We start from the raw sequence: 14,052 nt of genomic DNA, 5'->3' as shown, positions 1-14,052 counted from the left end.
GAAGAACTAAGGTAGAAATTAAAGAAGTTAGACCAAAGGTAGAAAGGTTCAGTGAGCATACTCAAATGATTTCGGTCTTCATGGATAAGATTGAGCAACCTAAATAGGCAATGACGGAATTTTTGGGGGGGGGGGGGTGATTTAACTGAAGGGGAGGTAAGAGTTTTCAAACAATATACTTTTGCTGAGGGACAATTTAGAGGATTAAAAACAACACTCATTTTAGCAGAAACAGGGTAGTACCTTTTTCGAAACTAAATATGAAGATACTCAAATAGATGATGATGAAGAGAGGTCTTTAGAAGTAGATGATAATCTTAGCAACTTTTCTGATTTTGACTAAGATAGAGATGGGAGGAGAAGGCGATTGGGAAGAACTTGTTGGGGATTTGTGCTTTAACAAATTATGGAGTAAGAAACAACTACTTACAACTCAACTTACACAAGAAGAGAACCCTTTATTGTCCTTTGATATCAGACAAGGGTTAGAAGATTTTGCTAGGCACAAGTTTGATTAGTGAAACTTTGATTGTTGAGGGGCTTTTGCACCTTGCTCTTAAGCCCATTCTTGAAAAAGTGGTGGTTGGTGATAGTCCTCTAGGTGTTAGGAGGAGCAATGATGAGGTGACAGTGGATCCAATGGGCAATATGAATTCTTCAGAACCTAGAAAAGGTATTCTTCCTATCCCTATTTAGTCCTTTTTCTATTGAATCTTTATGCCACAATGAGGGAACTAATGGGAGGAGTGACTTTGGTGTTGGTTGAGGGGATAATGAGAGGGACTACAGAGACCAAACAAGATCTTATATTCTATTGGGTTAAAGTTAGTGAGTCCCATAGGTGCTGAGGTCAAGTTGGGGTTGAGTCCAATAACTTATGAGGGGGAAAAAGTGGGTGGAAAAAGAATTTAAAATTTTTTTTTTCTTGGATCAATTATAGAGGAAGGAAGGGGACAGGGAAAGGGGGCAAGTGTGACAGATTATATAGATTATTAGTTGGAATGTTAGGGGTTTAGGGGATGTAAAGAAGTGTTTGATTAGGGAAATTCAATAAGGAGCTCACCTGATATTGTTTTGACTCAAGAGACCAAGATTGAGTTAGTAGGCGGGGAGGTCGTTAAAAGGACGTGGGAAGGGTGGTGCAAGGGTTGGGTTTTTGTACCCGCTTGGGGTGTGTCAGGCAGCATTCTAGTGTTATGGGATACTCGGTATATTGCTAGAGTGGATAGTTTAGTTGGTTTTTTCTCCCTTTCGGTCCTTCTTGAAATTAGAGATAAGGGTCAATGGTGGATTTCCTTTGTGTACATTCCTTCTAGGCCTACTCTTTGGGATTCTTTTCAGGATAAGCTCTATCTTGTTTTTGGTTTTTGCTCGCTGAGGTGGATTGTGGGTGGGGATTTTAATGCAGTTTGATTCCCTCAGGAAAAGAAGGGGTGCTGATGGGGTTAATGCATCCATGTAGAAGTTTGATTTGGTTAATGGGGAGTGTTGGTAAGGGATCTTCCCTTGGGAAATGTCAATTTATGTGGTTAGTGGGTTGGTCTAGGGAGGTGGCTAGTAGAATTTGGTAGGTTCTTTTTTTTCTAATGATTGGGAGGAGCAGTTTCCTAATCTATCTCAAGTAGTATTATGTAGACCCATGTATGATAATTTTGCTATACTATTGGAATCTAGGAAAGGGATTTGGGGCCCCAACCCTTTTAGGTTTGAGGATATTTGGTTAAGCCATGGTTCTTTTCACTCCTTCATTAGGGATTTGTGGAGTGAGGATGTTGAAGGGGGTTGGGAGGGCTTTAGATTTATGAAGAAGTTGAAGAGGTTGAAAGAAAAATTAAGTATGAAATAGGGAGGTGTTCAGAGATATTAGGGTTAAAAAGTCTACTATTCTAGGTGATTTGGAAGAGTTAGATTGAAAGGAAGAAGGATTGACCCTTTCAAGTGAGGAAGAGGCTAAAAGTATTTCTCTGAAAAATGAATTGGAAGAGCTGATCTTTATGGAAATGAGAAGCTGGAGGCAAAAGAAGAAGTTTAAGTGGGTTAGAGATGGAGATTGCAATTCTAGATTTTTTCATAGGATGGCCAATGGAAAAATGAGAGAGAATTGATAAGGGAGATAAAGGTGGATAGGGGGTTGTTATTATCATGCACTCTAATAGAATTGCTTCCAAGATCACTAATTTTTATTATATTTTGTGTTCTAAGGAGTATGAGAGTATACTGATGGAGGAAGGATTAGAGTGGGATCCTTTGCATATTGATAAGATAACCTAGTTAGAGAGACCTTTTGAAGAAGGGGCTTGTTTTAAGTTGGATTTAGAAAAAGCTTATGATAGAGAGCTGAAATTTTTTGGATAAGACTTTAGTGAGGAAGAGGTTTGAAGAAAGATGGCATAAATGGACGAAAGGTTGTATGTATAATGTGAATTTTGCAGTGGTAATGAATAGTGAGCCTAAATCTTGGTTTAGTGCTACGAGGGGGATTAAACAAGGGGATCCTTTTTCTACATTTTTTGTTTTTGTTAGCGGTGGATGTTTTGAATAGGTTGGTTGATATGGTAGTGGATAGAGGTTTAGTGAAAGGTCTTAAAATGGGAAGGGAGGAGATTATGTTGTCACACCTTCAATTTGTGTATGATACAATCATTTTCCTGGAGGACCATAAGCCTTTTGTTCTAAATATAGTGGGGCTCAAATTTTTAAAACGGGTCTCAGGGTTGAAGATTAATATGGGAAAGAGTGGAATTGCGGCTATTAATGTGCTTGTAGAGAGTGTTAGGGAATTAGCCTTAGAAGTTGCGTGTGCTTCGTTGGGGTCTCTAATGTCCTATTTTGGGTTTCCTTTGGGAGGCAATCCTAGTGTAGCTAGTTTTTGGGATCCGATGGTGAGGATGTTGTCCAAGTGTTTAGATGGGTGGAAGGGAGCCCTTTTTTCTTTGGGAGGGAGGATCACACTAATTCAGGCTTGTCTTTCTAGTATTCCGTTGTTATTTTCTGTTTATTTTAAAATTACAATGGGACTTCGTCAATTACTTCTTTTTCCTCCAATATATTTCCCAATGGCTTAGATCTATGATCATTTGTCACCTTTATACTGTTCTTTTGACTCCTCACTATCTTCATTTCTCTTCCTAAAATCCTTAAGGCCATGTCGCGTTCTAGATGGCAAGCTACTATGCATGAAAAGGAGTACACCTTGCTGCAAAGCAAATCTTGGGAACTTGTGCTTATTTCTTCTTATAAGTCTGTTATTGGTTTTTGATGGGCATTTATATGAAGGATAATCTTGAAAGTTTAGTTGACAACTTGATGGCTTGTCTTGTGGCTGAAGGGCATACTCAGGTTTTTGGCTTGGATTAGCCAGGTGGCCAAGGTTGCACATGCACATTTGTTTCTGCTCCTTGCTCTCACCTTTAATGGATTGTTGCATCGATTAGACATCAAAGATGATTTTTTGGATCTAGATCCCCATGAGTGGTATAAAACTAAAAGATAAAATTAAGAAATGAACATATTCGTGGTAAGTCAGGTGTAACTCCTATAGAAGATAAGATAAGGAAGGGACGACTCAGATGGTTTGGACACTTGCAACATAGACCACATAGTGCGCTAGTGAGAAAGAGTGAATTAGTTACTATGAGGGGCAATAGAAGGGGTATGGGTAGACCTAAAATAATTTGGAATGAGATAGTAAGGATTTAATAGCCCTGACTTTGTCAAAAGAAATGGTCCATGATTGCATAAATTGGCAGAAAAGGATTCATATAGCTGACCCCACCTAGTGGGACTTAAGGCTTGGTTTTGTTGTTGTTGTTATCTCCATGAGAAGATTTACATGAGGCAACGCCAAGGCTTTGTTGCTCATGGGGGAATTAGTTTTAGCTAGCTGTTTGAAGAATTCCTCATATGGCTAAAAACAGCCTCCTCAACCATGTTGTGGAGATTTACGAAGCATTCAATAAAATTGAGTGTTTTAAGTTCTAAAATCTGAATGCGTTCTAAATATGTAACTTGGGTTTTGAATCTAATTTGATCAATTTATCTTAGTCATTTGGTTACTAGTCTCCAAATGTGTATGTGAGGTAGGAATAGGGAGGTGAGGGCAGGTGTGTACGGGACATTATTGAATTTGCATTTTTTTTTTTTAATGGGCAAAAATGTCTAACAAAGATTCTAAATAAACATCTTAGAAAATTAGCAATTGGAAGATCTCTGTTTAATCATATAGGTAAATCAGCACCAATTAACAAGTTTAGTAAACAAGGCCAGTTCAATGAATTTTAAACCATTATGAGCCCAACCTCTATTTATAGGCTACTAAGTGCAAACATATAGTGAGTTAGAGACTTAGTGAAATTGTGGTTGCTTTTGATATTAGGTGTGGAGTGGATCATTTTGTGTTCGACGGTTCTAACATGGTATTACTGCGAGGGGAAAATGCTGTTGATTTTGTACGGGGTTGACATTGTTATTACAATTGATAACAATGAGGAATACAAGAGTTTGGGTTGTTTTGGCAAACCAATTTTCAAATCAAAGATTTGTGACTAGTGAAATATTTTCTGGGCATTGAAGTAACCTGGTCACATTTGTGGAACTTTTAGTCAAAATTATGTACTGGATTTGCTTGAGTGAGTTGGCAATGTTTGGATCCAAACCCAACCCATGAATATCCTGACATTTAGTTAACAGCAGGTGTTGAACTGACACAAAAGCTTGGTTGTATGGGAGTTTAGTACAGACGTTGAATTATCTTGCCAAACCAGACATTACCTTTGCACACTATCTTATGGTTACAAACCACGTGGTGAGTCAGAGTTATGTTCTTGCATTGATCCAGAGATTTACGGATGCACTATGCAGATTTGGCTACCATATGATCAGAGATCTACCAGTATTCTATTTTTGTTGGTGAAAATTTGACAACTTGGAAGAGAAAAAGCAAATGACAATTGCTAGATCTGGTGTGGACTTTGAATATAGAGCCATGGCTTATGTCATCTGGGTTGGTCTGGCCGAAGAATATATTGGAGGAGCTTTCCAAATTTATTAATTTTTAGATAGAGAAAAGATGTATTAGAAGAAGAAAGAGAACGTACAATAAAGAGGGCAAAAAATCCTCATACAAAAAGACAAAATAATATTAAAATACAATCATTGAAATACCGTAAGTGGGAATTGGTTTGTGATAATCAGGCTGCTCCATATTGCCTCAAACTCAATATTCCTTAAAGAGGGTAAAAACATGTTGAAGTCAAATTGTCACTTTGTTGGAGAGGAACATAAAAAAAAAAAACTTACTCGTGTATTGCCCATGTGAAATCAAAGGATGAACTTGTCAATTTGGTCACAACGCCTTTAGGGCTTTACGAGGTACCTCACATTTTCCCTTATTCTTCTCTCTCTCTCTCTCCACAATGAAACTCAACAATGGCATTAGAATTTGATGGATACCACTTTTTAATATGGAAAATTTTGTTTTTTCTTGGGGTCATCATAAATGAAATGAATTTTTTTTCTACACTAGTTATGGAATCTTTAGCAGTAAAGTGTTGGTGTTGTGTTTCATAGGAGTCAATGTAATGAACTATGAACCAGAATGCAGAGACGGGACTTCAAATGCTGTTATTAAAATTGAGTTCTATGAGTTCTTGTTAATAATATGTATGTATGTATGTATGTATGTGTGTATGTGTGTGTGTCTGTTGGATCATCACACTCTTTTCAGGAACAAGAAAAAGAAGGAAAATATTACCTTTGCCTTTTTCTAATGAGATTACCAAAAGGGATGACCATCTCATTGAAAACTGTTTTCCCTATGGAATGTTTCATTTATTTTTCCTTCACTTTTTGGATTTCTTGATTGGGAATAGTAAAATGCTTATGCGCTCCAGGTGCTGGAGACTATTTATGGTCAAACTTTGGAATCATGGCCTTCTTGATGCTGGCACAATGAACAACTGTAACATAATTCTTGAAAGCTTCCGGAAGGAGGGTATAGATGCCATGAAGTGTTAAGGAGCAGGTTATTTACCATTTTTTCTTTGAAGGAAACAAAGAGATGCACTGTATGTTGCAATTCTTCATTTTTGGCTGTAATTTTCCTATTATTATTTTCCTGTTATTCTTCCATTAGAAAGGGAAACAGTAGCATTCTTCTGCCCTCTAATCTTTGTCTACAACTGCTTTCTAATTTACTTCACTGAGATGTATACGATCATTGACCTTTTCACATTTTTTTTTTCATTGCTTTTCTCTTTCCACCTTTATAACCTCTTTTTTTTTCGTTTTAACTACTGTTAGATTACCACTTTACCTAAAAGCTTACGCTGTTAGTTTGTGGGTCAATAATGTATATCAAGCTTTTAACACTCCCCTGCACAACTCAATAGCACGTGGAAAGATAAACAAATGAGAATTACACCCATAACGGGAAATACAATAATTTTAAAATGCCGCACAATGACATGGACAGCAAGACTATAACCACATTGACTCCATTTACAGCTCATAATGAGTGTTAGGATTTGATTGGTAGAACATCTTGAGTTGCAATGCTACAGAACCTAAGCCCTCAGGATCTGGTTGATCTGCCCTTGTTCGTGTGGAAGAGAACATTATAATAGTATCAGGGAATACAATAATCACCACTTTACCTAAAAGCTTAAGCTGTTAGGTTGTGGGCTAATAATGTATATCAAGCTTTAACAACTACATTTTTAATCCTTAAAGTGTGTGAATATGTGTGTGTGTGTGTGTGTGTGTGTGTGTGTTTATATATATATATATAGAGAGAGAGAGAGAGCTGTATTTCTCCTTTCTACTTTATCTATTGAAAAAGGCTGAAGTATGATTTACTTTGTCTTCATTAGCAACTTTTGACTCATTTCTGCTCCTACAAAGGCACAGGGATTTAGTCTGATCCGTCTGTTTGCCTCTCACCCTCCCATCTTCACAACCCTGCATTTGTTTTCTCTTGGTGGCATTAAGCTATATTCATAACCTCATGCAGGGTATTTCATATGCAGGAGAAGATTGTATCTCAATTTAAATTGTCATATTGAATATGAAGATGCACAACTTGGCTGGAGTATGATTTTGTTAGTAAAACTACGTGCCAAGCATCAGCATCTCAGCAGCTTTCAAACATGTGGAAGCAGAGGTAATTGTCAGCATACCTTTATATCAAATAAACAGAACGAGGAAATGGAGTGGCATAAATATGAAAGCATGGAAGATGATTTAGATATAAAAGCATGGCCGATGATATAGGTTTAGGTCATTTAACACACAACATAAAATATGCTCTGCAACCAGGTACCATTCAGTAGCTTACCATGGCATCTACTTCCCTGTCGGGTATGCCTGGCTATTTGGCTTGGTTGCAGCAATAGTCTTAGTTTTCAAGTACTTTAGGAAAAACTAAACTTAGAACAGTCACATGCTGCTAGGAGTTGCATACATAATAACCATACATAGTGGAGAATCCACAATAACCAGAAACTCTCTGAAAGAGTTACTGGGCAAAACCTCAAAACGGCAAGGGGACTGGAACACTGGCTGCCCCTGCGCTGCACCGCAGAGTGCTTAGTAGTTCTGATAGGTTATTCCACTGTGATCATTCATCTCATCCTCTTCAGCAGGCATGAGATTTAAGTCGAAGAGTGGGCGTCTTCTGGGTTCATTTTGCACACTCGCCTCATTTGGAAAGTTATCTGCAGCTGCGCAGGTAAATTAAATAAGTTGTTTGATGAGAGAGAGAGAGAGAGAGAGAGAGAGAGGTGTTTACCTCCAGTGGTTGCTGGTGGTATGTTAAGTAGTAAGAGCTTCTGTAATTTGATGGCCTGAGGGAACATAAGGGAGTTGAAATTCTTCATTTCTTTCTTCAAGCCATCCTGAAGGGGGTGGAAACCACATCGATTCCATTTATTGACACGTTGAGGGATGGATGGAATGACCAGGTTTTCAACTCCACGGAGGCGAAGAGTCTGTAAAAGAGAGAGAAGCATAAGAACTTAAAATCGCATGGAATGTGCATGATGTACACCTTCCTAGGTTAAGCCCTGATATATTACGAGGCAATGAAACAATGAAAGAGTTTCTTTTTATCCTTTTGGTTGAAATGACAGAGTGATTGTGTTCAATGGCTCACTGATTCAATTGAAAGCATTAGCTTGCTGCACATTCCTTGGCACCTATAGCTGTCCCTGGTCGCAATGAAGGGCATCTCAGCGAACTTGGTCCCATGAACCCTATAAAACCATGAAAATGAAAATTAAATTGCACATGTATAAACCGATACAGACACAGCAATGCATCAATCTGAGCATAGAAATGGATGATACCTCAGGGTTGCTGCAGTAACGATTTCATCACCCTTCTCCAGAATTGCAGTATAGAAACCAGTGAAGTTGACCCGGGCATAGTTCGAACTAACGCGGATAGAGAAGAAAAAAGGTGATTAGATGAAGTTAGAACAGAAGTGGAAAAGGATTATCAGTCCAAAGCAATATGTACAATTAGGTTGCATTAGTGGAATTTTAGAACTGCACATTCTTTGTCAGCATTGATCCCACCTATGCAAGATCCTTTTAAGAATAAAACCATGAAGCTGGCAATTTAAAACATATAAATACCTCACACAAGGCATGGGATGACTTTAGATATCTACACACATTACAGAAGCATAGAGAAAAGTGCTTACCCACAATTGTAAACCACACTTTTTATGATATTAACATTAGTTTGCCTGTCAATTATGGGCATGAAACACTCTTCTATCACGCTCGATGCAACTGCAAGCTTGGAATTGCACATTGTGTTGAAATACACTTCTTTGAATGTGTGTGAATCAAGAATGTTCATACGTCGAAGCAGAGTCCATGTAAGTCCTTCACCCAGCTCATTTGTGATTCCAACAAGGTCCTCCAGGCTCTTGTATAGCTTTTACGAGAATTAATCAAAGTCAAAAAGATTGTAGGATATATTCACAAGGCTTGTAAAAAAAGACTTCAGACATTAACAGAGAGAGAGGGAGAGAGAGATTGAACAAAGAAAGCGTGCCTTTGCCAAGTAAACGGTAAAAGGTAAAAACAAAGAAGGGATACCTGTCTGCAGGTCAGTGTGCAAAATGAGGGGTGTGGGTAAGGGAAGTTTCTGTCTGCTTTTATGCATGTCGGGTGATGTGCACAGACTAGCTCGCAATATTGATGACAAGCAGAAGAAACATATAAGTCAGGGATTGCAGGTGTCCATATAAACTAGCAGTAATAATTTCTAGAGGAGTTCAGAAAACATATGTGCATATATATATTGGAAGGTAGATATGCTTACATTTCTTCAAGCACAGAGAGCATGTCATTAGGTGGGGACTGCTGCTTTCCTTGCAGAACTTGCAGTAGCAGTAAGGACAGTACCATTCCCCTATAGGAACCATCTGCATTTTGCATCAAACCCCAATAATTAAACTAACAATACCCATAACCACAAAACAAACTCAATTGTAACATATGTCTTCTCACCGGCAAATCGATGCAGCTCTTATGGAATGTGGAAGGACAACTCTCGCAGCAGATGAGATCGCCCCCATCTGCGCACACGATACAGGCATCATCGTGCTTGTCCTCCACCCCGTCTTGTGGCCTTATGTTATTGAACCCGCACCTAGTCCGTATCTGCTCCCTAGTCCATGCCCGTGTTTGGCAATACAGGAGGGAAGCACGCAGGCTTGCCGTATACACTTTCCCATAGGGCATTTCAATATTCTTGTTGGGTATGCCAAAGCGTACACGGCCATGATACTCAAATTCCACCACTGTTACCACCCTATCGCAGCAGCTGCACAGAATGCCGCCCTTGGTGGCAATGCCATTGAGCGCTATCCACCTCCCTCCAATTATGTCCAGGTAACAAACCCTCTCATTCTCTACCATCATATTTGAATCAATCAGCCACTCTAGGACGGTCCGTTGCTTCGCACGGGACCTCCTCTCGTCGATGTTGGAGCTCCAAGCTGATGGTGGTGGCCTTCTTCTCTGTCCGCGAGATCTTCGCGGGACTAGGGTATTCAGCAGCTCCAGCTGCTCCCCTCCATCATAGTTCCTAGCCCTTCGAGGGCGACCCCGGGTTTGCCTTCTGGGATCATTAGTACCACTTGACATTGATCTGTCCCTGGAAGACCCAATTCCTGCCCTAGTCCTCATTTCAATTTTTCTTGGGATTGGACTGAGAAGAGATTGGTACGTCCGTGGCTGCAGCCTTCTTCGAGGTCGAGGCACTTGATAATCGGGGTCACTGTCGTACCTGGTTCTTTGGGGGCGAGTGTTGATCATGAAAGTTGGGTCGGAATCAGAATTGGAATAATCATCAGAGCTGTCTGATGATAGTTCAACGACTTCTCCCCTCATCCTCAGTGTGTAAGCCATGGATATAAGGTGACAAATGCAGTTATGTTTTTCCTACAAAAGGGAAATGTCTAGAGAAAGGAACATAGGAGAGCTTGAAAAAGAAAATCCCATGACATTAATACTAAAGTTCATTGCAGGCGTATAGAGCATCAAAATCAAGTAACTGAAACAAAAAATCTTGATTTGTTTCCATTATCATTTTCCTTTATAATGTTGCTAATTCAATTCATAGTGATTAATGTATCACAGTGCTTATATATGGGTGTATGTACTATGTGGCAAGAATCCTAAATAGTTAAAAGGCTTTTAAGCTGAAGGGGAAGAATGCAACTAGCCTTAAACATGGTTAAAGTAGTAGTTTAGTTGTGTGTGCATGTGTGTGTGGGTGTTCTTTTTAATTTATATTTTTACTTAATCGTTGGCTCGTTGTTTGTTTATTTAGTGAAACATTTGCTCAAAATTTATAAATTTTAGTTATCAGTTCTCTCTTTTTAAAAAAAAATAAAAACTATATTATAGAATATCTAGTTATAGTGCACAAAAATGATTAATCCAGTCAATAAATCGAAGCTTGAAAGAGCTTTAGAATGATATATCAAGGATTATTAGTTCTTGCATTATTATTCAATAAGAAACTTTGCATTACTTTTTATGAAGATGATTAATTTAATGACAAAAAAAAAAGATAATACTTTTAAGACAAATTTTTAGGTGATCAGCCATGTATAATTGACCTTTTGAATTCAATAATATCAATTACTATTGAGAATTAATAGATGTTCCAAATATATATATATAAGGATTGAATTGAACAATACCATTTTCATATGTATTGCTACTTATGATCAATCTCATTAATTTACCACCACCTATACCCTAAAGTAAATAAAATAAGCAAGCCAAGTGGTAATCAATGAACAATAAAATAGTTCAACTGCATCTAAGGTCAAGGAGGCAATTTCATTTCCTAGTTTTCTTTTTTAAATTTATTATTTAACTTGTAAACAAAATCTGCAGTGGAGATAATATAAAAATAACATTAAAACTACAACTTAAATAAGATAGATCAATTATTGAAAATAAAATTCTATTTTTCTAGATCTAAGAAATGAAATTAAGGTTTGTTAACAGTGAGTGGCCAGCGAAAAACCTTAGAGCTCATTTAGTTGCGGAAAATAATTTTTATTTCTTATTTCTAAATTTTTAAGTAATTACAAAAATGACAACTTGTTTTTAATTTGTTCAAAAATACAAAAAAAAAAAAAGAAATTTTGAAAACTAAAAGACAATATTCAACCTTCTTATGCAAATTTATAAAATTAAAAAAATAAGGTAGTACTTTTGTCATTACCCAAAAAATTGGCCAGTTTTCACAAGTGAATAGCGCAAATTTTTTTTAAAATTTTTTTATAATTTAAAAAAAAAATGAAAAACTGAGCCTTAGCTCTTTGAAAGATAAAAAATAAAAAATATTTACAACAACTAAGCATGCCCTAACCTTTTCTATTTTCCTATCTTCAAAGAAAGAAAGAAAGAAATTTCTAGCAAAATAATAATAATAATAGACTAATGTTCCATTTTTTTTTTTTTTTCAAAAATATCTTTTTTATTTTAAAGTTTTTTTTTTTTTTTTTCTTGTAAAATCACTGCTACACTATTTCACGAAAATGGTTGAGAATATAAAAACTGATCCCATCCTTCTACTATTCTTAAGAAAAAGGCTTAAGAACATAGGACAAGATCATTGACTTATTAGCTTATGCATGCATGCCAAAAAGAAATACATCAGTCTAAAATATGAAAAATTTGAAAATATTAAGTTGGTGTTTTTTGAAATGACCAAGGCTAGGATCTATAATCATCATTTTTTTTTTTTTTGACAATATTTTGTAAACGATCAACTTAGCGTCACGAAGTCTACAAGAAAAGATGAAAATAAATGGGATAAAAGGATAATTTTCTTAAGAAATATTTACTAGGTAGTTAGAAAAAGCTATGTGGGGATTGTTCACAAAATATAGTAAATTTACTAGGTAGTTAGACAAATCAAGTAAAAGTTTTAGACATTAAAGAAATATTTAGATGATTAAATTTTGAAAGGGAAAATTTAAATTTTTTTTGGCTAAAATAGACAATTAATGAGAAATAATTTACTAACTAGGAAATCTAAGTACAATTTTTTTTTTTTTTGAAAAATGAGGAAAATTGGCATAAATTTTTTTAATGGATGATCCAAAGTCTGGTTTTGTCCATTACTGTTCTGATGTGGAGGATCCACGTTGGATGTGGCAACCACAGAGCATACTGGGTTTGAGACAATCACCTCTCTTGTGGGCAAAGAGATTCATCACTCAAGAAGTGATGGAGGCTCTAAAGGAGTCTCTAAGCTACATGGTTTTGGGTACTAAGTTTATGAGAAATCAAGAAAGTAGATTGTGCTAGATCCTAAATGTTTTCCTCTTCAACTTCCTTCAAATGGTAAGCCCTGGTCAAATATGGAAAATAAAAAATGTGGAACATGCAAGGCGATGACACCAAAGCAAAACTTGCATTCGTTAACTTGTTTTTCTACTTGCAAGGTTGGATGTGTGAGATTAGCCTGAAAACTTTTTAGACGACTTTGATTGTTCTTTCCCTTGATGGAACAACTTTGCATCTGAGGTGTTTCTTGTCTTCTTCCACCTTTATACAGAACTATTTTTCTTTTCCTCTTAATATCACATTGTTCTTGAGACATCATAAGTATATTTTATTAATTTTTAAAGAAAATAAAGACAATTTTCAATATATATCATGTGCTACGAGTGTGTTAAAATTTCCTTGAAATGAACGTTACAATCGGGTAGTTGAGTCATGTATGAGAATTGACTCAGGAACTTGATACTAAATTTGGCAAAATATTACAAGCATTTAGTTACTCTTCTTATGTAAAAGATATGAAATTTTGAAAATTTTAAGTTGTCGTTGTTTTAAAAAATTACCAGGATCTATAGTCATAAGATGAAAATAAACTCTATAAAAAGATAATTTTCAAGTATAAAAGCTATGTGAAAATTGCTAGAAAAATAAAAAAAAAATTGTTCACAAAATAAAGTAAATTTATTGAATATTTAGATAAATCAAGTAAAAATTTTAGACATTAAAGAACTCTATCAAAGATTAAATCTTGAAAAGGAAAAATTGAATTTTTAAAGCTAAAATAGACAATAAATGAGATACAATCTATTGATAAAAAATCTAAGTATGAAATTTTTAGAAAATTGGGAAAATTTGTTATCATGTTTCCTTGCATGGTTTTGCTAGTTGAAATGTGACTAAAGAAATGTTACCTAACTTTCTGAGAGTAGGTCAAGAGAGTAGATCGTTCTGGATCGTTGAACGTTTTCCTCTTCAACTTCCTGCCGATATGAAAAACAACAAATTACATCACAAATTCAAAGGCCTAAAATGTTCCTACACACAAGGTGATAACACCAAAGTGAAATCTGCATTCATCGAGCTAATTTTTCTACCTGCAAGGTCGGATGTGTGAGATTGGCCTGAAAACTTCTTAGACAATATTGATTGCCCTTCTCCTGATGGAGCAGCTCTGCATGTGAGGAGTTTCTTTTCTTCCTCCTCCTTTATATAGAGCGAGATGTCACTTTCT

At 36.4% G+C, this 14,052-nt stretch overlaps 2 protein-coding genes across 9 annotated transcripts in view; one reads left to right on the top strand and one right to left on the bottom strand.

Annotated features, from left to right (window-relative positions):
- LOC131164794 (polycomb group protein EMBRYONIC FLOWER 2-like) overlaps positions 1 to 6,262 on the top strand; it is a 125,435-nt gene extending 119,173 nt beyond the window's left edge. For all 3 annotated transcript variants that reach the window (XM_058122247.1, XM_058122249.1, XM_058122248.1), the window contains one exon: positions 5,892 to 6,262. In XM_058122247.1, the coding sequence (XP_057978230.1) occupies positions 5,892 to 6,015 (124 nt within the window). In that variant the 3' untranslated portion in view covers positions 6,016 to 6,262. The remainder of the gene's footprint in view (positions 1 to 5,891) is intronic.
- A 976-nt stretch (positions 6,263 to 7,238) lies between these two features.
- Positions 7,239 to 14,052, bottom strand: LOC131163788 (increased DNA methylation 1-like). 6 transcript variants are annotated; one of them, XM_058120539.1, is made up of 10 exons: positions 13,916 to 14,051; positions 13,733 to 13,801; positions 9,519 to 10,471; positions 9,331 to 9,433; positions 9,105 to 9,190; positions 8,702 to 8,940; positions 8,343 to 8,429; positions 8,150 to 8,249; positions 7,787 to 7,985; positions 7,239 to 7,712 (listed from the first exon to the last, which is right to left on the bottom strand). In XM_058120539.1, the coding sequence occupies exons 3-10, from the start codon at positions 10,419 to 10,421 to the stop codon at positions 7,585 to 7,587; spliced, it is 1,845 nt and encodes a 614-aa protein (XP_057976522.1). In that variant the 5' UTR covers positions 10,422 to 10,471; positions 13,733 to 13,801; positions 13,916 to 14,051; the 3' UTR covers positions 7,239 to 7,584. The 6 variants fall into 6 exon arrangements, with proteins under 6 accessions (XP_057976522.1, XP_057976521.1, XP_057976520.1 ...); XM_058120538.1 differs by having other exon boundaries at positions 9,519 to 10,454; XM_058120537.1 differs by having other exon boundaries at positions 7,239 to 7,718; positions 13,916 to 14,050.

This window comes from Malania oleifera, chromosome 9 (genome assembly GCF_029873635.1).
Source record: "Malania oleifera isolate guangnan ecotype guangnan chromosome 9, ASM2987363v1, whole genome shotgun sequence".
Taxonomy (NCBI): domain Eukaryota; kingdom Viridiplantae; phylum Streptophyta; class Magnoliopsida; order Santalales; family Ximeniaceae; genus Malania; species Malania oleifera.
The sequence above is the reverse complement of the archived record's forward strand: the minus strand, read 5'-3'. Positions and strand labels throughout refer to the sequence as shown.